General features: G+C 43.2%; 1 protein-coding gene across 2 annotated transcripts; it reads right to left on the bottom strand.

Moving 5' to 3' along the window:
• On the bottom strand, positions 1–24221 carry LOC143809348 (microtubule-associated serine/threonine-protein kinase 4-like). Of its 2 annotated transcripts, XM_077292437.1 has the most exons (22): positions 23973–24221; positions 23653–23754; positions 21575–21677; positions 20992–21059; positions 18706–18791; positions 17408–17616; positions 15116–15254; positions 14898–15030; positions 14542–14707; positions 14327–14425; positions 13986–14108; positions 13734–13834; positions 13560–13648; positions 13088–13161; positions 11611–11679; positions 11250–11342; positions 10329–10421; positions 9406–9498; positions 8483–8575; positions 1895–1987; positions 708–800; positions 1–479 (listed from the first exon to the last, which is right to left on the bottom strand). In XM_077292437.1, exons 1-22 carry the CDS (start codon positions 24195–24197, stop codon positions 382–384), a joined length of 2442 nt encoding a protein of 813 aa, XP_077148552.1. In that variant the 5' UTR covers positions 24198–24221; the 3' UTR covers positions 1–381. The 2 variants fall into 2 exon arrangements, with proteins under 2 accessions (XP_077148552.1, XP_077148553.1); XM_077292438.1 differs by lacking the exons at positions 11250–11342; positions 11611–11679.
• Between the last annotated feature and the right edge of the window lie 351 nt (positions 24222–24572).

Here is a 24572-nt window from a genome sequence, read left to right as displayed (position 1 = left end):
TTAGTTATTTTTATTTTTTTATTAATAATAGAATAAAAGGTTAAGGGATTAACAAATCCATGAACATTATCAGTAGACAAAATCATAGTCAGGAACAAAGCCGGGGTCAGATACCAGGTGATCAGTAAAAGCCAATTCTGGCGAGCAGTATGAATACAAGCGGCGCCTGGTGACAGAGGCAGAACATGTCCAACAAATGTACAGCACCATGGAATCAATGCTGCTATAGAAATAAATAATAATAACAATAATAATAATGTCCGGGTAAAGATGTAACGTCAGAAGGCCACAGGTAGATGGTGAAGATCCTTCTATACAGGTCCAGCAGTGATGGTGGATCTGCTGGACTTCAGGGCGCTACATATGGAGGTTTCCAGTCTTTTAGATGGTGCTGGGACAACAGCAACAACATGTAAATGCGCGAGCAGCCCTGGATAATCTACGCCGGCAGGATGATAAGAACCGGCGGAGGCGGGAACCTGTGAGAAGAGAAGTAAATATAATGTAAGTGAAGGGACTCCATATTACATGATACTACTGTGCGGTCACTGCGCCGAACGGCGGCGGAACCTTACTATATAGAGGTCAGGGGTCACTGTCAGCCATCATACATGGGACAATCCCATCACTGACAGATAATATCTTCTCCACATGAGTTTTTCTCATTGATTGACATCACACAACAATGAGCTGATTCTCAAACTTACGTTGTTTCTTTTCCTTCTTTTCTTCATTTTCTGAGTTTTGTTGCGCTTTACTCAAAGGTATCGAAGATTTTCTGTCCTCGTGAACTGGAATATCTGATCAGAAAAACAAAAACCTCAGTAACAATGTATTCTTATAGTATCTGCTTTGTATCTATAACGTAAGTAAAGGGACGACTTATTACATGTCACTATTGTGCAGTCACTGTGGCCAAACAGCAGAGAAATCTTATTCATAAAGAGATCAGGGATCATTTATGATCGTCGCCCCTCCCTCCCGACATTTATTTAGATTAAATAAATCTAAAAAAAAAAAAAAAAAAAAAACAGTGTGGGGTCACCCCTATTTTTGATAGCCAGCCAATGTAAAGCAGACAGCGGAGGGCTAGTATTCTCAGGCTGGGAAAGTCCATGGATATATGGCCCTTCCCAGCCTAAAAAAAAGCATCCCACAGCCGCCCCCAAAAAGGTGCATCCATTAGATGAAGAGTCTTTTAATTGTAAAAAGTACTCGCCAACCCTCTTTTACCCATCTTTACCTTTTAAAAAAAAATAATCCAAAGTGATCCACCGTAAATCGATCCCGTGTCCCACAATGATCCGGGATAAGGTTACTAATGTCAGCGCTCGTCTCAGCAGCTGGATTCACACGCTACTGTCATTGTGTTCAGGCTGGTACAGGCACCAGCTGGTGAATACTACCATCAGCAATACCTGCTATTGCTGCTATCAACGAGATCAGGCAACGTTGATGACAGTAGTAATTATCAACTGACACCTGACCGACGGTAATCTTTTCACCGCCAGTAACAGACGCACACTCACATATTGTCCTGTGTGACAGCGTGGGAACCCACATCGATCAGCAATGGCCTGGGCTCTGACTGGCGGTGACTTCAGTATGATTGCTGCCAGTCAGAGCCGGTGTTTCCCATACTGTCACACAGAGGACGGCATGGGAACCGCAGGATGTTTGGGCCTCCCATTCACATGAATGGGTTTTGAACCATCCGGGTTCAGAATCACGCTCGGGTACTATTCTGGTACTAAACCAAACTTTTTTATAAAGTGTGGCTGAAACCCAGGGACCCAAACATCCACGCATCCGCCCATCTCTACTAACATCTAATCTATATGAATTTTTTTCATTGATTGACATCACACAACATAGAGCTGACTCTCACATTTACCTTGTATCGTTTCCTCCTTTTCTTCATTTTCTGAGTTTTGTTGTGCTCTACTCAAAGGCATTGAAGATATTCTGTCCTCGTGAACTGGAATATCTGATCAGAATGTAAAAAAAAACATCAGTAACAATGTATTCATATAGTATCTGCTTTATATCTAAACGTAAGTAAAGCGATGACTTATTACATGTCACTATTGTGCAGTCACTGTGGCCAAACGGCAGAGAAATCTAATTCATAAAGAGATCAGGGATCATTTATGATCATCGCCCCTCCCCCCCGAAGTTTTTTTTAAATTATTTAAATAAATAATTTCTTTAAAAAAATGGCGTGGGGTCACCCCTATTTTTGATAGCCAGCCAATGTAAAGCAGACAGCTGAGGGCTAGTAGTCTTGTCTTAGGCTGGGAAAGTCGATGGATATTTGGCCCTCCCCTGATTATAAAAAGCATCCTGCAGCCGCCCCCCAAAAAAGGTGCATCCATTAGATGAAAAGTCTTTTAATTGTAAAAAGCACTCGCCAACCCTCTTTTACCCATTTTTTACCTTTTAAAAAAAAATAATCCAATGGGATCCACTGTAAATCGAACCCACAGCGGTCAGCAATGCCCTGGGCTGTGACTGGCGGTGACTTCAGTATAATTGCCGCCAGTCAGAGCCGGTGTTTCCCATACTGTCACACAGAGGACGGCATGGGAACCGCAGGATGTTTGGGCCTCTGTTGTGAATTTGGATTCTGGGCTCCCCCGGTGGCCGCTTGTGGAATTGGACTTGTCATCCTCTTTCCTGTTTCACCTGATTCCATCAGTAGTGGGTGTCGCTATTTAAGCTCATTTCTCTGGTGGTTTCTTGCCGGTCAACAATGTTATCTGATGCCTCTCAGTGCTTGTTCCTGCTTCTAGACAACTACTAGATAAGTTGGACTTTTGTCCATGTTTTGTTTTGCCTATTTGTTCCAGTTCACAGCTGAAGTTTTGTTACTGTGTCTGGAAAGCTCTCGTTGATCAGGGATTGCTACTCTGGCGTTATGAGTTAATGCCAGAGTTTAAGGTAATCTCTGGATGGTGTTTTGTTAGTGTTTTTCTGCTGACCATGAAAGTTTACTATCTGTCTTCTGCTATCTAGTAAGCGGACCTCAAATTTGCTAAGACTATTTTCCTGCTGCGTTTGTTGTTTCATCTGAACTCACCGTCATTATATGTGGGGGGCTACTGTCTTCTTTGGAATATTTCTCTAGAGGTGAGCCAGGTCTTATATTTCCCTCTGCTAGCTATTTAGGTCTTAGGCCAGAGCTGGGCATCTAGCGATAAATAGGAAATGCTACCTGGCTATTTCTAGTTGCGCGGCAGGCTTAGTTCATGGTCAGTATAGTTCCATCTTCCGAGAGCTTGTCCCTCTATAGGCTTGCTATGATCTCTGCCTGCAGAGATCATGACAGTTTGACCGGCCAATAAAGTGTTAAAGACCCAGGTTGAGAAAGGAGAGTTATAAGAAGTCTGCTGGAATTTTTTTTTTTTTTTTTCCTCCAGTCTGCCTTGCTGCAGTCTTTTTTCTCTCTTTCCTCCTAATCTCTGTATGCTCGGTGTGCACCTGACATTAATGGATCTCCAGAGTGTAACTGCGGGTTTGAATAATCTCATCACGAAAGTACAAAATTTACAAGATTTTGTGGTACATGCTCCGGTATCTGAGCCGAGAATTCCTTTGCCGGAGTTCTTCACAGGGAATAGAGCTAGCTTCCAGAATTTCCGAAATAATTGTAAGCTTTATTTGTCCCTGAAGTCTCGTTCAGCTGGAGACCCTGCTCAGCAGGTTAGGATTGTGATTTCCTTGCTCAGGGGTGACCCTCAAGATTGGGCCTTCTCATTGCCAGCAGGGGATCCTGCGTTACGCGATGTGGATGCGTTTTTTCTGGCCTTGGGCTTGCTTTATGAGGAACCTCATTTGGAACTTCAGGCAGAAAAAACTTTGATGGCACTATCTCAGGGGCAAGACGAAGCTGAAGTTTTCTGCCAAAAATTCCGTAAATGGTCTGTGCTTACTCAGTGGAATGAGTGCGCCTTGGCGGCAACTTTCAGAGAAGGTCTCTCTGATGCCGTTAAGGATGTTATGGTGGGGTTCCCTTTGCCTGCAGGTCTGAATGAGTCCATGACAATGGCTATTCAGATTGATAGGCGTCTGCGGGAGCGCAAACCGGTGCACCATCTGGCGGTGTCTATGGAAAAGACGCCAGAAAGTATGCAGTGTGATAGAATTCTGTCCAGGAGCGAGCGACAGAATTTTAGACGGAAGAATGGATTGTGTTTCTATTGTGGGGATTCTACTCATGTTATATCGGCATGCTCTAGGCGTACAAAGAAGCTTGATAAGTCTGTTTCCATTGGCACCATTCAGTCTAAGTTTATTTTGTCTGTAACCCTGATTTGCTCTTTGTCATCCATTGCCACGGACGCCTATGTTGACTCTGGCGCCGCTCTGAGTCTTATGGATTGGTCCTTTGCCAATCGTTGTGGTTTTGATTTAGAGCCTTTGGAGACTCTTATTCCTCTGAAGGGGATTGACTCCACCCCATTGGCTAATAATAAACCACAATACTGGACACAAGTAACCATGCGTATCAATCCGGATCACCAGGAGATTATTCGTTTCCTGGTGCTGTATAATTTACATGACGATTTGGTACTGGGATTGCCATGGTTGCAGTCTCACAACCCAGTCTTGGACTGGAGAGCAATGTCTGTGTTGAGCTGGGGATGTAAGGGTATTCATGGGGACGTACCTTTGGTTTCTATTTCGTCGTCCATTCCCTCTGAAGTCCCTGAGTTCCTCTCTGATTATCAAGACGTCTTTGACGAACCCAAGCTTGGGTCGTTACCTCCGCACCGTGAGTGCGATTGTGCCATAGATTTGATACCGGGTTGTAAATATCCAAAGGGTCGTTTGTTTAATTTGTCTGTGCCGGAACATGCTGCTATGCGGGAATATATAAAGGAGTCTTTGGAAAAGGGACATATTCGTCCATCTTCTTCTCCCTTGGGAGCTGGGTTTTTCTTTGTCTCAAAAAAAGACGGCTCTTTGAGACCATGTATTGATTATCGGCTTCTGAATAAGATCACTGTTAAGTATCAATACCCATTGCCATTGCTTACTGATTTGTTTGCTCGTATAGAGGGTGCTAAGTGGTTCTCTAAAATTGATCTTCGTGGGGCGTATAATTTGGTGCGGATCAGGCAGGGGGATGAGTGGAAGACCGCATTTAATACGCCCGAGGGCCACTTTGAGTATTTGGTCATGCCTTTTGGTCTTTCTAATGCCCCTTCAGTTTTCCAGTCTTTTATGCATGATATTTTCCGCGATTTTCTGGATAAATTTATGATAATATATCTGGATGATATTCTGATTTTTTCTGATGACTGGGACTCTCATGTCCAGCAGGTCAGGAGAGTTTTTCAGGTTCTGCGGTCTAATTCTTTATGTGGGAAGGGGTCTAAGTGCGTTTTTGGGGTCCAGAAAATTTCCTTTTTGGGGTATATTTTTTCTCCCTCTTCCATTGAGATGGATCCCGTCAAGGTGCAAGCTATTTGTGACTGGACTCAGCCCTCCTCTCTTAAGGGTCTTCAGAGATTTTTGGGCTTTGCCAACTTTTACCGCCGATTTATTGCTGGTTTTTCGGATATCGTTAAACCACTGACTGATTTGACCAGACAAGGCGCTGATGTTGCTAATTGGTCCCCTCATGCTGTAGAGGCCTTTCAGGAGCTTAAGCGCCGTTTTGCCTCTGCCCCTGTGTTGCGTCAGCCTGATGTGAATCTGCCTTTTCAGGTTGAGGTTGACGCTTCGGAGATCGGAGCTGGGGCAGTGTTGTCGCAGAAAGGTTCCGACTGCTCCGTCATTAGGCCTTGTGCCTTCTTTTCTCGCAAATTTTCGCCCGCAGAGCGGAATTATGATGTTGGGAATCGGGAGCTTTTGGCCATGAAGTGGGCGTTTGAGGAGTGGCGCCATTGGCTCGAGGGGGCTAGGCATCAGGTGGTGGTATTGACTGACCACAAAAATTTGATTTATCTTGAGACTGCCAGACGCCTGAATCCTAGACAGGCGCGCTGGTCTTTATTTTTTTCTCGCTTTAATTTTGTGGTGTCATACCTACCGGGTTCTAAGAATGTTAAGGCAGATGCCCTTTCTAGGAGTTTTGACCCGGACTCTCCTGGTAATTCTGAACCCACAGGTATCCTTAGGGAGGGAGTAATTTTGTCGGCCGTTTCTCCTGATCTGCGGCGGTCCTTGCAAGAGTTTCAGGCGGATAGACCGGATCGTTGTCCGCCTGATAGACTGTTTGTTCCGGATGATTGGACCAGCAGAGTCATCTCTGAGGTACATTCTTCTGCATTGGCAGGTCATCCCGGAATTTTTGGTACCAGGGATTTGGTGGCAAGATCCTTCTGGTGGCCTTCCCTGTCACGAGATGTGCGAGTCTTTGTGCAGTCATGTGACGTTTGTGCTCGGGCCAAGTCTTGTAGTTCTCGGGCTAGCGGACTGCTGTTGCCCTTGCCTATTCCTAAGAGGCCTTGGACACACATCTCGATGGATTTTATTTCAGATCTGCCTGTTTCCCAGAAGATGTCTGTCATCTGGGTGGTCTGTGACCGTTTCTCTAAAATGGTCCATTTGGTTCCTCTGCCCAAGTTGCCTTCTTCTTCTGAGTTGGTTCCTCTGTTTTTTCAGAATGTTGTCCGATTGCACGGTATTCCTGAGAATATTGTTTCTGACAGAGGTACCCAATTTGTGTCTAGATTTTGGCGGGCATTCTGTGCTAGGATGGGCATAGATTTGTCTTTTTCATCTGCTTTTCACCCTCAGACTAATGGCCAGACCGAGCGGACTAATCAGACCCTTGAGACATATCTGAGGTGTTTTGTCTCTGCTGACCAGGATGATTGGGTTGCTTTTTTGCCATTGGCAGAGTTCGCCCTCAATAATCGGGCCAGTTCTTCCACCTTGGTGTCCCCGTTTTTCTGTAATTCGGGGTTTCACCCTCGATTTTCCTCCGGTCAGGTGGAATCCTCGGATTGTCCTGGAGTGGATGCGGTGGTGGAGAGATTGCATCACATCTGGGGGCAGGTTATGGACAATTTGAAGTTGTCCCAGGAGAAGACTCAGCGTTTTGCCAACCGTCATCGTCGTGTTGGTTCTCGGCTTTGTGTTGGAGATTTAGTGTGGTTGTCTTCTCGTTTTGTCCCTATGAGGGTCTCTTCTCCTAAGTTTAAACCTCGGTTCATCGGCCCTTATAGAATATTGGAGATTCTTAATCCTGTTTCTTTCCGTTTGGACCTCCCTGCGTCCTTTTCCATTCATAACGTTTTTCATCGGTCGTTATTGCGCAGGTATGAGGTACCTGTTGTACCTTCAGTTGAGCCTCCTGCTCCGGTGTTGGTTGAGGGTGAGTTGGAGTACGTTGTGGAGAAAATTTTGGACTCTCGTGTTTCCAGACGGAAACTCCAGTATCTGGTCAACTGGAAGGGTTACGGCCAGGAGGATAATTCTTGGGTCAATGCATCTGATGTTCATGCTTCTGATCTTGTTCGTGCCTTCCATAGGGCTCATCCTGGTCGCCCTGGTGGATCTGGTGAGGGTTCGGTGCCCCCTCCTTGAGGGGGGGGTACTGTTGTGAATTTGGATTCTGGGCTCCCCCGGTGGCCGCTTGTGGAATTGGACTTGTCATCCTCTTTCCTGTTTCACCTGATTCCATCAGTAGTGGGTGTCGCTATTTAAGCTCATTTCTCTGGTGGTTTCTTGCCGGTCAACAATGTTATCTGATGCCTCTCAGTGCTTGTTCCTGCTTCTAGACAACTACTAGATAAGTTGGACTTTTGTCCATGTTTTGTTTTGCCTATTTGTTCCAGTTCACAGCTGAAGTTTTGTTACTGTGTCTGGAAAGCTCTCGTTGATCAGGGATTGCTACTCTGGCGTTATGAGTTAATGCCAGAGTTTAAGGTAATCTCTGGATGGTGTTTTGTTAGTGTTTTTCTGCTGACCATGAAAGTTTACTATCTGTCTTCTGCTATCTAGTAAGCGGACCTCAAATTTGCTAAGACTATTTTCCTGCTGCGTTTGTTGTTTCATCTGAACTCACCGTCATTATATGTGGGGGGCTACTGTCTTCTTTGGAATATTTCTCTAGAGGTGAGCCAGGTCTTATATTTCCCTCTGCTAGCTATTTAGGTCTTAGGCCAGAGCTGGGCATCTAGCGATAAATAGGAAATGCTACCTGGCTATTTCTAGTTGCGCGGCAGGCTTAGTTCATGGTCAGTATAGTTCCATCTTCCGAGAGCTTGTCCCTCTATAGGCTTGCTATGATCTCTGCCTGCAGAGATCATGACAGGCCTCCCATTCACATGAATGGGTTTTGAACCATCCGGGTTCAGAATCACGCTCGGGTACTATTCTGGTACTAAACCAAACTTTTTTATAAAGTGTGGCTGAAACCCAGGGACCCAAACATCCACGCATCCGCCCATCTCTACTAACATCTAATCTATATGAATTTTTTTCATTGATTGACATCACACAACATAGAGCTGACTCTCACATTTACCTTGTATCGTTTCCTCCTTTTCTTCATTTTCTGAGTTTTGTTGTGCTCTACTCAAAGGCATTGAAGATATTCTGTCCTCGTGAACTGGAATATCTGATCAGAATGTAAAAAAAAACATCAGTAACAATGTATTCATATAGTATCTGCTTTATATCTAAACGTAAGTAAAGCGATGACTTATTACATGTCACTATTGTGCAGTCACTGTGGCCAAACGGCAGAGAAATCTAATTCATAAAGAGATCAGGGATCATTTATGATCATCGCCCCTCCCCCCCGAAGTTTTTTTTAAATTATTTAAATAAATAATTTCTTTAAAAAAACGGCGTGGGGTCACCCCTATTTTTGATAGCCAGCCAATGTAAAGCAGACAGCTGAGGGCTAGTAGTCTTGTCTTAGGCTGGGAAAGTCGATGGATATTTGGCCCTCCCCTGATTATAAAAAGCATCCTGCAGCCGCCCCCCAAAAAAGGTGCATCCATTAGATGAAAAGTCTTTTAATTGTAAAAAGCACTCGCCAACCCTCTTTTACCCATTTTTTACCTTTCAAAAAAAAATAATCCAATGGGATCCACTGTAAATCGAACCCACAGCGGTCAGCAATGCCCTGCGCTGTGACTGGCGGTGACTTCAGTATAATTGCCGCCAGTCAGAGCCGGTGTTTCCCATACTGTCACACAGAGGACGGCATGGGAACCGCAGGATGTTTGGGCCTCCCATTCACATGAATGGGTTTTGAACCATCCGGGTTCAGAATCACGCTCGGGTACTATTCTGGTACTAAACCAAACTTTTTTATAAAGTGTGGCTGAAACCCAGGGACCCAAACATCCACGCATCCGCCCATCTCTACTAACATCTAATCTATATGAATTTTTTTCATTGATTGACATCACACAACATAGAGCTGACTCTCACATTTACCTTGTATCGTTTCCTCCTTTTCTTCATTTTCTGAGTTTTGTTGTGCTCTACTCAAAGGCATTGAAGATATTCTGTCCTCGTGAACTGGAATATCTGATCAGAATGTAAAAAAAAACATCAGTAACAATGTATTCATATAGTATCTGCTTTATATCTAAACGTAAGTAAAGCGATGACTTATTACATGTCACTATTGTGCAGTCACTGTGGCCAAACGGCAGAGAAATCTAATTCATAAAGAGATCAGGGATCATTTATGATCATCGCCCCTCCCCCCCGAAGTTTTTTTTAAATTATTTAAATAAATAATTTCTTTAAAAAAACGGCGTGGGGTCACCCCTATTTTTGATAGCCAGCCAATGTAAAGCAGACAGCTGAGGGCTAGTAGTCTTGTCTTAGGCTGGGAAAGTCGATGGATATTTGGCCCTCCCCTGATTATAAAAAGCATCCTGCAGCCGCCCCCCAAAAAAGGTGCATCCATTAGATGAAAAGTCTTTTAATTGTAAAAAGCACTCGCCAACCCTCTTTTACCCATTTTTTACCTTTTAAAAAAAAATAATCCAATGGGATCCACTGTAAATCGAACCCACAGCGGTCAGCAATGCCCTGGGCTGTGACTGGCGGTGACTTCAGTATAATTGCCGCCAGTCAGAGCCGGTGTTTCCCATACTGTCACACAGAGGACGGCATGGGAACCGCAGGATGTTTGGGCCTCCCATTCACATGAATGGGTTTTGAACCATCCGGGTTCAGAATCACGCTCGGGTACTATTCTGGTACTAAACCAAACTTTTTTATAAAGTGTGGCTGAAACCCAGGGACCCAAACATCCACGCATCCGCCCATCTCTACTAACATCTAATCTATATGAATTTTTTTCATTGATTGACATCACACAACATAGAGCTGACTCTCACATTTACCTTGTATCGTTTCCTCCTTTTCTTCATTTTCTGAGTTTTGTTGTGCTCTACTCAAAGGCATTGAAGATATTCTGTCCTCGTGAACTGGAATATCTGATCAGAATGTAAAAAAAAACATCAGTAACAATGTATTCATATAGTATCTGCTTTATATCTAAACGTAAGTAAAGCGATGACTTATTACATGTCACTATTGTGCAGTCACTGTGGCCAAACGGCAGAGAAATCTAATTCATAAAGAGATCAGGGATCATTTATGATCATCGCCCCTCCCCCCCGAAGTTTTTTTTAAATTATTTAAATAAATAATTTCTTTAAAAAAACGGCGTGGGGTCACCCCTATTTTTGATAGCCAGCCAATGTAAAGCAGACAGCTGAGGGCTAGTAGTCTTGTCTTAGGCTGGGAAAGTCGATGGATATTTGGCCCTCCCCTGATTATAAAAAGCATCCTGCAGCCGCCCCCCAAAAAAGGTGCATCCATTAGATGAAAAGTCTTTTAATTGTAAAAAGCACTCGCCAACCCTCTTTTACCCATTTTTTACCTTTTAAAAAAAAATAATCCAATGGGATCCACTGTAAATCGAACCCACAGCGGTCAGCAATGCCCTGGGCTGTGACTGGCGGTGACTTCAGTATAATTGCCGCCAGTCAGAGCCAGTGTTTCCCATACTGTCACACAGAGGACAGCATGGGAACCGCGGGATGTTTGGGCCTCCCATTCACGTGAATGGGTTTCGAGCCATCCAGGTTCAGGATCACATTCGGGTACTATTCTGGTACTAATCCAAACTTTTTTTTACAAAGTTTGGCTGAAACCCAGGGACCCGAACATCCTCGCGTCCACCCATCTCTACTAACATCTGCTCCACATTAATTATTCTCACTGATATCACACAACATTGAGTTGATTCTCACACTTACCTTGTCTCGTTTCCTCCTTTTCTTCATTTTCTGAGCTTTGTTGCTCTTTCCTCAAATAAATTGAAGATTTTCTTTCCTCAGGAGCTGGAGTTTCTGATCAGAAAGTAAACAAATCTCTTAGTAACAATGTATTCTTATAGAATCTGCTTTGTATCTACTGTATAACGTAAGTAAAGCGACGACTTATTACATGATACTATTGTGCGGTCACTGTGGCCGAACGGCAGAGAAATCTTATACAGAGGTCAGGGGTCACTGTCAGCCATCATACATATCCCATCACTGACAGATGTCATCTGCTGCACATGAATTCTTCTCACTGACTGACATCACACAACATACAGCTGATTCTCACACTTACCTTCTCTCTTTTCCCCCATTTCTTCATTGTCGGAGTTTTGTTGCTCTATTTCCTCGTGAGCTTCATTTTCTGATCAGAAAGTAAAAACAAACTCTTAGTAACAGAATACTCTTTTAGGATCTGCTACATAAATAAAATTTCAGGTGTCAAGGTTTTTCTTATGGATTTCGGGTTTTAGCTTGGCTAATAGGCTCACTCAAATTAAACCCAACTTTCTGTTCATTCAGATCCCTGAATGACTAACCCTAAGGCCATGACACAATGAAGGGTGGGGCAGCACTTCTGCTAGGAAAACACTGAAGGTCGGGCACGGATCTCTGGTGCTCCCCTGAGTCCCCTCTTTTATCCCCCTCTCCCTCTTTATTTACTAATACATACACCAATCACAGACTGTTCACAGGGAAGGAAACCTATCCGTCCCCTGCTATGGTCCCCTGACTGGCCAGGTTTGCTAGCCAACTACCTGCAAAGCACTTGTGAGTACGTACAATGGCAAAAACAGAGAGAAAGATATTTTCCCACCATTTAACCCCTTCAGGAGGGGGAAATACAACAAATAGGGTAATGCCATGTGTATTTTTTCTTGAAGGTTCAGGGATCACCATTACTTTTGCTAAAATGGTTCTAGTATATGAGATAATTGTTAAGTGTGTCTCGTCCTCCTAAGAGATCTGGGGTTAGAAGATCACTACTTATTGTAAATCGCAGATCTTCCATGTGTTTGTGTCCCATATTTAATTAATTTAATTTCCTTTGGTGCTGAAGAAGTTAACGACCATTTCTAGGCTGCTTTAGACTCAGGCCTCTCTACCTTCAAGAGTACCCCCGGGACACGAATAGTTGAGGTCCCAGTTCCATGGACAGTTTGAGGCCCCTTTCATTACCGAAAACCATCACAGCGTGACAATAGTTCATCCATAACAATAATGATTTCCTAGGTAATGAAATATCCTATGCAATTATTTTCTATTTCAATTTGTAGACTTACAATGCTATAAAAGCGACTTTTCTAGGCCAGAATTTTAATTAACTATTAAATATTTTAAAAAACTAGAGCCATTCTGGCAAATCCAAAGCAATATTTTTAATCAGCATGATAAACTTAATATAAAACCATTAAGACATTGTTGGCACCAAACTCTCTGTTTACCAGCGTAATGTAAGTAAAGGGACACCTTATTACATGATACTATTGTGCACGAACGGCAGAGGAATGTTATCATACAGAAGTCAGCTATCATTGTCAGCCATCATACATGCGACAATCCCATCACTGACAGATAACATCTGCTCCAGATGAATGATCTGGTAATCTGTGAAAACCGTACAAAATTAGCGAAATGTATGAGTCTATGGACAACATAATTGGGCTCCATGAAACATGGACAGCATAGGAGACCAATGACAGAAAAATCATGTGGAAATATTTGAGATGAAGTCAACATTCTCATTTGTAGTGCTGTAGACATGTACATACCTGACAATGGGGACGAGCATGGCAAACTGGTAATATCATCATCTCTAATAGATGCAGGAACAGATTCTTTCTGCCTGTTTGGAAGAAGAAAAACGTATAAATCAAAAGTAAATGCAGTATAAAAGGGGTTGCCTCAGTAGTTTAACACCAACTATAAGGCCTATTAAGACATATGAGAGTTATAGTGGGGAAGGTTTCTTGATTAAATCTACCTTTTATAGAGCAGAGCGAAAGACTACTACAAAGAATGGCTGGCATGTATTACTACATCTCCTACAGTGTGGGCAGCACTAAACGAGCATGACTGGCTACAGTTATAGGATGTTACCATCAGAAGTTTCTGAAGCCTAATGACTGCTAATCAAGGGGCGATGGATGCTGTAATTGATATTATGCTATTTATGTCCTATATTTGGAGTTGTACACATATATCAGCCTGGAGCTGCAAATAATGACCATATAGTCTACTCACATTTCTAAGATGTTTGTGCAGGATGCTTGTGTAAATTCTGCAGGTGACTTGGGATCCTCATTATTGATCCTGGTAGCGGTGGTATAGAGCTAAATAGACAACAAGAAGATATGAAATACTTTCTTTTAGATGTATTTTTTTTACTATTGTTGTATTTGTTGTTCTCAGACTTACTTTAGAAAGCCATTCAGAAGAAGACGTAAAATTTTCATAGATACAGCTCCCATTGTCCTCTTCATCATCTGATTCCAGATGTTTGTTTATATCAGAGTGATCTACAAGACATAGGTAATGAAGTATTATTAGACGTTGTCAATATAACAGTCACCATTTATCCGTAATATTAATGGGAACCGATTGTCTCAAACTATGGTAGACGAGACAAGCAGCTGCTTAATCTAGATGATGACGTCTTCTTCTACTTACTGATAGAGAAGCTTGTGTCCACGTTTGATGCAACCTGAGGAACATACTCCGGCTTCTGACTTAGAAGGTTGTCAAAGTCTAAGCCAGTCAGGAATGGATGACTCTTGATCTCAAATGTTCCTGCTGGAAAATACAAAACAAAAGTGTTGCAGATATTGTCAGAGACTGTTCCATATCTGAACTGTTTAACTTAATCTGAACTAATGACGTTTCTAAGCAAACATGAAAGAAATTTTCTGAAAGTCATATTATGAAGAATTAGAAATGGATGAGCTGATAGAGAAGTGCTCATTCTCCTAGACATGAGCAATATGCCCTATGTGTAATAAGCAAATTGTTACCTGTCCCAAGTCTTTGTTCAGGATTTTTTATCAGCAGGTCAGTGATGAGGCACTGAGCATCAAAGGGAGGAATGGGTTCACAATCCCAACATAGGTGTCCTGTTATATAGAAAATTACAGAAAATGAAACATCTTTATTGGACTGTAAGATAAAGTTAAAGAAATAGGTGAACAAATGTAACCAACCAAAGCAATGATTGGATTAATCCACTTACCACCGACAATATTTTCTTCAATCTCAGTTCGTTTATTCCCATTAAATGGTACAGATCCCACAAGGAATTGATGTAGTATGATCCCCATTGCCCACCAGTCAACAGGTCTTCCATAGCCTTTCCTCAGGATGACCTCTGGGGCTGTAAAATGTAGGGTACCGCGGACCTGGAAACCAACAGAAGAAAGAGATGAGATTGATCATTCCATTATTATGACAAGTTCTCACCATAAAAACCCAATGATAGAAGATAAAATATCAGCAGAAAAGATCTCTAGAAATGAAGAATGCAGAGAAGAAACAACAGTGTGATGAGATTAGTAAAGAACAAGCTGCGTTTCTGTAAGTGATGCCCACCTCATGGTCCCGGAACTCTCTGCTGATCTCCTCTGCTACTTGCTTGTAGTTGTTCTTTTTTGGTATCATGACACCAAGTTTTGAAGCACCAAAATCAGTAACTTTAATGTGTCCAGTAGATGTTATCAGGAGGCTGTGGAAGAAAAGATGATTTTAGCCTTGCACACTATATGGAAATAAATGATAGCTTCCTTTATCAAACTAGAGGGGGCACTTACTTCCCTGGCTTCAGGTCTCTGTGGACCACACCATAGCTGTGCAAGTATTCTACAGCAACAACCGCTTCTGCAAAATACAAGCGGGCCAAGGGGACAGATAAAGGACCCCTGGTGTCTAATAGGGTCTGACAGTCTCCACCTGTAGAAAAAAAGAAATATGACGTGTGAGGGGTTTATAAAGCAGATCACCATGATGTATAATGGGAAGTGAGCCGAGATATTTGGCAGGAGAGAATATATACAGATATAATGAATAGTGCACATAATATTAGACTAAAGTAGTGGTGAAATTGGGTCCATGGAACTAATAACATAAAGTGATATCACATTTTGTCTACAGCTGAAGATACTATCGATCCATCTATCCATCCATCCATCCTTGCATCTATTTATCCATCCATCCATGCATCTATCTATCTATAGTCTATCTATCTATCTATTTATCTATCTACCTATCTATCCATCCATTCATCCATCCATGCATCTATCTATCTATTTATCTATCCATCCATCCATGCATCTATCTATCTATTGTCTATCTATCTATCCATCCATCGAAGCTCTTTAGTGTTCTCACCAGCAATATACTTTTTATGTCCATTTCAAAGTTTGATGCCGTCAAGCGTGCCCCCACCCAAACACAGTGAGTTTGGTTCCCCCCAGTGAATCCTCCTTCCTACAGTATCACCCCACATATACGGTGTCAGTATGATACCCCTACTCAGTATGATGGCGCCCACAGTCCCTATACTCAGTATAAGGGCTAAGGGTATGTTTCCACGGTACGTAAACGCTGCTTGTTTGACGCTGCAGCGTCAAACAAGCATCGTCCAGATGTTCCAGCATAGTGGAGGGGATTTTATGAAATCCCGTCTCCACTATGCGTGGAAACCCGCACGCGGAGGCCCTGCGACTCCGGACATGCTGCGCGTCTTTTCAGAACGCAGCATGTCCGTACACCTTGCGGGGACGCAGCGTCCCCGCAAGGCATATCACAGGGCCCTATGGCGAGGGGTGCGATGATCCCGGATGTGTACTGTACACATCCGGCACCATCGCGTCCCATTAAGGGGGCGGGGCTTAGCGCCGAGCGGCTTCGCCGCTGCGGCGATCCCGCCGGCGAAACGGACCGTGGAGACGTACCCTTATACTCACTTGTTAGAAAAAAAAACGGTCCGTAATCTGGCCCGAAAAAATTGGATGCAAACTATGCGATTGTCATGCGAGTTCAATGCGATTTTTAATCGCACCATCCATTTTATATGCATAACATCCGTATGCAATGCAATATTTTTCTCTGCAACAATTTTTATACAATCATTTACAGGACCATTTACAGTGTTCTATGCCACAGAATGGTAAGATATCTGTAAAAAATGGATGGAAAACAGATGGTCCGTATTCCGTCCGTTTTTTTTCTCGCACCGATTGACTTGCATTGGTTTATCGGATTGCACTCGTCCGTTTTGCTTGCAAGTGAGTATGAGCCCTAATGTCACAAACAGACTCTCATGCAATATAATGGCCCCCACATGTCTTCACTTAGTATAATGGCCCCCACAGCTCCTCACACATAATTCGGACCCTAACACAGAATGAGGACCCCCACACAGAATAAGGACCCCCACAGTGAATAAGGACCCCCACAGTGAATAAGGACCCCACAGCACACCACTCATTATGAAGACTCCACTCTGTGCAGGGGTATTCACAGTCGACAAGTCAATCTGGGGGTATTAGCAGGCTCCCATTGCTTCGCACACAGTACTATGTCCCCCACAACCACCCAATCAGTATTATGGCCCCTACAGATGCTGACAATAAAGCACTATTCCCCTGCCCCCATTGCCACGGCATGCTGCTCTGGTCAGTCCGTTGTGAGTGCTGAGAGTCCACACTACAGGCGCGGTGCTGTGACTACTTGGCCCCTGCGGTGTACGGCGTCTCAGACCACAGTCTCACGACCACGGGCTGAATGGTGGACTGGGAGCTTTCGGCTTCCTGATGCGCCATTCTGTTCAGCTGTATTCACATTTTGAGGATACGGCCATGCTGAAATTGTGATGACAGGAGGAGTGATGTGGCCCAATGCCAAGTGATGCTGGGCCCCCTAGAACTCATGGGCCTCATAGTACCGCTGCTCACAGAACAATTAATTTCCGGGCATGGAGGTCATATATAACCTATAGTAAATGCTCTGTGGTGATGTAACCAACCACCTGGACAAGTCCTAATGATATGATAAGATGTCAGCAGATGTGGGCTGACTATAATAAAATACACATGTCCTACCTTCCACATACTCCATGACCATACAGAGGTGAGATGTAGTTGGAAAGGAGCAGAGCATGGAGGCCACAAAGGGACAATCACAGAATGTTAAGATGTCCCTTTCCAGATAAGCGCCATCCACCTCGTCTATAGCTGCCAGGATCTCCATGGTCATTTTCTTCATTGCAAAGGTGTGATGTAAGTCTTTATGGCGCACTAAGTAGACGGAGCTGGAGAAAAGCAAAATCCATGGTAAATAATCAATTCTTATTAACAGTCCATCTATAGAAGTCATTATATGATCTTCTGTACTAATTTCTTGGAGTTTGTCCGTCACTGGAGATACATTTCTAGAAATTAATAATATAGCACTGCAGTCACAAGTGTGACCCCGGCCTAAGGCATAATAAATGGAGGGGATGGAAGTGGTTAAATAATAATGGAGCCCATTCTACCCACCTGTCCGAGGCTCCCACCTGTCCATCCCTGCAGTTCTCCATCCTCCAGGCCAGTCTTTGGTTGCTCTGGCGCCCCCTTCTGGTGCTGAGGCAGTGATTGGACTCACGGGGTCATGGTGGAGGGTGCAGATGTCATTGACGTCAATATCGTGTCAGTCCTCCCGTGACCGTGTGTAGCCGATTACTCTTATCAGCTCCATAATGGAACCCAAAAACCAAAGTCTGCTGAGGAGGAAGCTCTGGTGGAGGCGGCAGCAGAAGAACCGATGGGGTCTAGGACACGTGACTGCAATATATTATATTCATCCCTTCCCTTAAGGGTTTGTGCCCACATTAAGTATTTGCAGCAGAACCTTTTATACCATATCTGCATTTCTAAGCAGGAAAAACGATGCGTGAAATAGTCGCATTTTTGTTGCGTTTTTGATACATTTTTTTACCTGCGTTTTTGTTGCAGATTTTCCCCCACTCATTATGTGAAATCTGCAGAAAAAAACGCTGAAAGAATTGACCTGCTGCAGAGTTAAATGGAAAGATGAGCATCGTGTGCACGAGACTTCAGGAATTTCATTCACTTTTCTGGCATCATGAAATCTCTCAGGTTTTGTAACAAATCTGAGCATAAAAAAACACAAAAAATGTGAGAAGTCTGCGATGTGTGCACAGGTCCTTACAGTGTGACCTGTTCTAGGTCCATACGCTCCACTGTATAGAAATGAGCTGAATAGTGAGAATTGGATGTGGACAGTGATGTGGACTCCGATCATTTCCCTATGATAACGCTGAATGGCCGAGCACAGAGGCAGAAGTGTTGTCATAGGGAACCCTGAGCAATGTGGATTATACCAACAGAAATCTCACCCAAAAGCTCCAGCGCCGATCTTTTTGGATATTTCAAAGTCGCTTATATGCGGCATTCTCGCTGGGATCAATGATTCAATCGCTCCCTATAAAAAATAAGAAATGATATTATTCAGATAAGAAAGCTGCAAGAAAAAAGCTCCAGACACAAAACCGTCTTCCTCCAATATTGTGTCCCAGCTGATTCACAGTGATTGCATGTACAAGCAGAACGCTCCGCAGGCACCGATGTCATTTAACCCCTTAAGGAACAGGGCTATTTCTGTTTTCTCCTCCCCTTCTTCCCAGAGCCATAACTTTAGTTTTTGGTCAATTTGGCCTAGTGAGCGCTTGTTTATTTGTGGGACGAGTTTTATGTTGGAATTACACCATTGCTTTTACTATATCCTTCACTGAAAAGCCGGATAAAAATTCTAAGTGTGGTAAAATTGCAAAAAAGTGCAATTCCACATTTGTTTTTCTTCTTTTTTATCACATTCACTAAATGCTAAAACTGACCTGCCATTATGATTCTCCAAGTCATTACAAGTTCACAGACACCAAACATGTCTAGGTTCTTTTTTATTTAAGTGGTGAAAAAAATCCAAAGCTTGTCAAAACAATAGAAAAAAATGGCGCCATTTTCTGAGACTCGTAGCGTCTCCATTTTTCCTTATCTGGGTGAGGGCTTATTTTTTGCATGCTGATCTGACGTTTGATACCATTTTTTGGTAGATACGATGTTTTGATCGCCCGTTATTGCATTTTATTTCAATGCTGCAGCGACCAAAAGCGTAATTCTGGCGTTATGATTTTTTGCTTGTTACACCATTTATTGATCATATTAATTCTTCTTACATTTAGATATATCAGGCGTTTCCGAATGCGGCGATATCAAATATGTCTATTTTTTTGTCTAATTGTTTTATTTTGAATGGGGCAAAAGGGGGATAATTTGGACTTATATTTTTATTATATATATATTTATTTATTTATTTATTTATTTTCTACTTTTTACTTGCTTCAATAGTTTCCATGGGAGACTAGAAGCTGCAATCATCCGATCACTGGTGTTACACATAACAGGGGTTCAGCTCTGCTATGTGCAGCAAACATGCTCATCTGCTATGTGCACCGACCACCGGGGGGCGCTCACAGCAGTGTGACAATGACAACCCCAGGGGTCTCCTGCCAAGAGCTAAGACGCACTTCCTGCGCAGCCATGTTACATGCCACTGTTGGAGTTTGACAGCCGCATTTAACGTATTAAAAGCTGCAGGTGGATCGCGATTCCACCCGCGGCTGTTAGGGGCATATAACTGGATCAGCTGTCATATGCCGGATAAGATGGGGGAGGTCATGGACATAGCACTGCATAGGTCATTAAAGGGAACCTGCCACATGAATTTGGCGGGACCAGTTTTGGGTCATATGGGCGGGGTTTTCGGGTGTTTGATTCACCCTTTCCTTACCCGCTGGCTGCATGCTGGCTGCAATATTGGATTGAAGTTCATTCTCTGTCCTCCTGAGTACACGCCAGCGCAAGGCAATATTGCGGCCAGCATGCTGCCAGCGGGTAAGGAAAGGGTGAATCAAACACCCGAAAACCTCACCCAAAACTGGTCCCGCCAAATTCAGGTGACAGGTTCCCTTTAAGGGGATAAGGGGAGCCTCCATACACCGGAATCATCGCACAGTGCTGAATAATATGGTAGATCACTTATGAAAACTTAAAGGGAATTCTGTCAGCAGGTTTTTTTTATATGTAATCTAAGAGCAGCATGATGTAAGGGCTGAAATCCTGATTCCAGCGATGTGTTACTTGCTAGGCTGTGTGTCGTTTTATTACAATTAGTGTTTAATCAGTAAGAGATTATCACTATAGGTCTAATCTTGTGCCACGTCATCCTATTGCTCTGTGTGACCCTGCCCCACCACAGATTAGCGGATTTCTGCTTATTCACAGAAAGCTGCCAGTCAATGGTGTGGGCGAGCTTATACAGGGCTCAGCATTTAGAGCTCTGCTAGATCTGCAGCAGAAAAGTGTGATTTTATCACAACTACTCCACCCAGTAAAGTAGGTGACATCGCTGGAATCAGGGTCCCTGCCCCTACATCATGCTGCTCTCAGATGGGTAGCAGTAACCTGGTGCCAGATTCGGTTTAGTATAAGTGCTATTATCTAACACGCTGGGATCATCTACATTTAGAATAGACATGTCCCCTGGTTATATGGGGCTAATACTGGACGCGTCATTCACACCCCATGATCTGGTGATATACAGACATCCCCTCTAGGATACTCACAGCGGCAGGTTCTTGGATCTCCGGGATCTCATAGATTCCACTGTCAGGAATCGCCAGCACAGTTGGATCTAAAACAGCGATAAAATGATGAAGAAATAAAATGTATTAGACAACATCAATCCTACACACACAATACAGCAATCTACAGGAGAAATAATGGCCGTCTGTAAATGGGGATATCGCTAATTATATGGGGGGTGTAAATATGAGGAGCACATCGCCCTCACTGTACATTTGAGTGATGGGAAGAGAGAGCTCAAGCTGAGAAGCAATATGCAGATTAGCCTGGAAGTGCACAAGGGCGGGTCACTGCACTCAGACGGTTTCTACCACGCCCCCAGTGCACTTCCATCCAGGTTGGTGTTTGGCTTCTACGTTAGATTCTCCTGACTGAGATATTGGATTTCTACAAACAAAATGGCTCCTGTCATTAGAGGGTAATGGGCTGTCCAGTCAGAGCAGCACTTCCCATGTACCATGTGCTGGCAGGTTCCCTGTACACAGAGTAGAGTAAATCCTCCATTGTCCCCTGTGCTCTAGAATATCTGGAGATCCCTTCTAGAAGGTCGGATGATCGGCTTACCTGTGATCAGATCGCTGCTCAGATCCCGCTGACTCGTATTCGGGTCAGGGATCATTTCCGGGTGTAGATTTTGCCCATCTTCGGTGTCGCCTTCTGCTGTTTCCTAATAGTTAGAATATATAGATTTAATATGTGGAAGATTTCACTAAATCACCAAATCCATAAATCAGGGAGCACTAAACCTGCATCTACAGATGCAGCAGTTGTAACTGTGCAGATAATGCGCCATGTTTTCTCATTCTCTCATTTAGGTGGATTAAGAGAAATTAAGATTGAAAAATCAAATGTTCAGTGTAAACTTCTCTGCACCGTGACCCCAGAGCCGTGTTACCTGTGCTCGTTATATCCTGCTGCTATATACTACGTGGGCTGTGCTATATACTGTGCGGGCTGTGCTATATACTACGCGGGCTGTGCTTTATACTGTGCGGGCTGTGATATATACTACTCGGGCTGTGCTATATGCTATGCGGGCTGTGCTATATACTATGTGGGGTGGGCTATATACTACCCGGGGTGGGCTATATACTACGCGGGGTGGGCTATTTACTACGCGGGGTGGGCTATCTACTACGCGGGGTGTGCTATATACTACGCAGGATGGGCTATATACTACGCCACTGGTGGGCTATATACTGTGCGGGCTGGGCTATATACTACGCAGGCAGTGCTATATACTATGTGGGCTGTGCTATATACTGCGGGGGGTATATTATACTGTATGGGAGAGACTGTTATATACTATGGGGGGTTTATTATATTCTATGGGGGAGGCTGTGTTATATCCTCTGTGGCTGTGTTATATAATATGGAGGTACATTATGCATTAAATTCTATGGGGGAAGCTGTGTTATATACTATGGTGTGCATTATATTCTATGGGAGAGGCTGTTATATACTATTGGGGGCTATGTTATATACTATGGGGAGGTGGGCTATATTATATTCTATGGGGGCTACATTAAATACTATGGGGAGGTGGGCTCTATTATATTCTATAGGGGGCTACATTATATTTTATGGGGGGCTATATTAGATTTTATGAGGGAGGATTGCATCATACTCTATGATGGGGCTAAGGTATATTCTATGGGGAGGTAGGCTGTATTACATTCTATTCGGGGCTACATTATATTCTATGGGGGGGCTGTATTTTATTTATATTCTATGCGGGATGATTGCATCATACTCTGAGTGGGCTACATTATACTATATGAGGGGGCTGCATTATATTCTATGGGGGGTTACATTATACTCTGAGGGGTGGCTGCATTATACTCTGGGGTGGCTGCATTATACTGTATTGAGTACTATGCGGAATACATTATACTATATGAAGAACTATGGGGTGCATTATACTATAGGAAGTGATTTGTATGACATGGATGATGGTGTGCATTATACTATATGGAGCACTATGAGGAGTGTATAATACTATATGGAGGACTGAGGAGTGTATTATACTATATGGAGGCCTAAGAGGGGTGCATTATACTATATGGAGCACTATGAGGAGTATATTATACTATATGGAGAACTGAGCAGTGTATTTTAATATATGGAGGACTGAGCAGTGTATTATACTATATAGAGGACTGAGCAGTGTATTATACTATATGGAGGACTGAGGAGTGTATTATATTATATGGAGGACTGAGCAGTGTATTATACTATATGGAGCACTATGAGGAGTGTATTTTAATATATGGAGGACTATGAGGAGTGTAATATACTATGTGGAGGACTTAGGAGTGTATAATACTATATGAAGGACTATGGGGAGTGTATTATACTATATGGAGGACTATGGGGAGTGTATTATACTAAATGGATGACTATGAACTGTGCAGTACATTATATAGAGGGCTATGGGGGTGCATTATACTTTTTATATGGATCCCCATGATTTCTATGTAAGTCCCTAATGAGTATAATGGTTTATTTTCCTTTGTACATTACAAAGCAGCAGCAGTACGGTGGACACATATATACCAGGATGGCCCCATCTATATCTGACTGGTGATCTGGAGAAGATCAGAAAACAAGGACGTGTGATAGAGAAGAAGACGGCTCCTTACCAGGCGTTCCGATGAGTGGGCCGGACCTTCCAGTACAGACAGGACTTTTTGGGCGAGTTCCTTAATAGAAGACAAATCGCCATTTTGAAATTTTGTTTCAGCCTATAAAAAAGAAAAGAAATAAAAATTAAAATCCTGAGGTGAGAAAGGTCACAATGAAGGCGGCCATTTTATGTGACATTTGCTCCTCTGTCTGCAGATACAATGACGCCATATCTGGAGATTAGTAGTGTTTTATATTGGAGGAAAGAAGAAACTTGTATCCCGCCATTATTATCTATTATTATGGAGAAGATTTGTGCGGAGCGTCCGCCACTTACCTGCTGTAGTAATGTCCTGATGTTCTGAGGTAAATCGCTCAGATATTCTGAGGTGAGTTGACCTCGGTGGTATTTGGTCAGGAAGTCCTTTACTAGCCGCACCACCAGCCGGTGAGTGAAGCTGAGGACGCCATCAGGTGGTAGAAGCTCAAAGTCAGGGAAATTGTTGAGAACAATCTCCCATAGTGCTTCTACCTGAAGTTTATCAAGAAGATAGTCAGCCATAGCGAGTAAGTGCAAGTGCGCACAGTCCACCAGCTATAGAGTCAAAGAATGACACCCGTGACACCGTGTGAGTTCTATAAGTAGAGTCTGTGTTCCGTGATGTCATAATAGCTGGCATCATGAGTGATGTCATAATAGCATCATGAGTGATGTCATCGTGGAATCTTGCGATAGAATCTTCATGGACGGCTCTGTACAAATAGATGCTGCCTAGTAATTCTGAAAGTGGAAAACCATAGAATGAATTATGTCACCATGTTATTATGGATGTTCTATTTTATTTCCAGCTTGAACACAACCAGGATAAGGGTATGTTCACACGATGCATTTTTGCAGCATTTTATTCTACCCCTAAAACCAGAGTGGTAGCAGGAA

Source organism: Ranitomeya variabilis, chromosome 2 (genome assembly GCF_051348905.1).
Source record: "Ranitomeya variabilis isolate aRanVar5 chromosome 2, aRanVar5.hap1, whole genome shotgun sequence".
Lineage (NCBI taxonomy): Eukaryota > Metazoa > Chordata > Amphibia > Anura > Dendrobatidae > Ranitomeya > Ranitomeya variabilis.
The sequence above is the reverse complement of the archived record's forward strand: the minus strand, read 5'-3'. Positions and strand labels throughout refer to the sequence as shown.

Coding starts and splice junctions, on each gene's coding strand:
- LOC143809348 (XM_077292437.1), bottom strand. CDS start 24,197: ATGGCTGACTATCTTCTTGATAAACTTCAGGTAGAAGCACTATGGGAG. Junction 14,708..14,897: donor GAGAGTTCCGGGACCATGAG/GTGGGCATCACT, acceptor GTTGGTTTCCAG/GTCCGCGGTACCCTACATTT. Junction 1,988..8,482: donor AAAGGAGGAAACGATACAAG/GTAAATGTGAGA, acceptor CATTCTGATCAG/ATATTCCAGTTCACGAGGAC.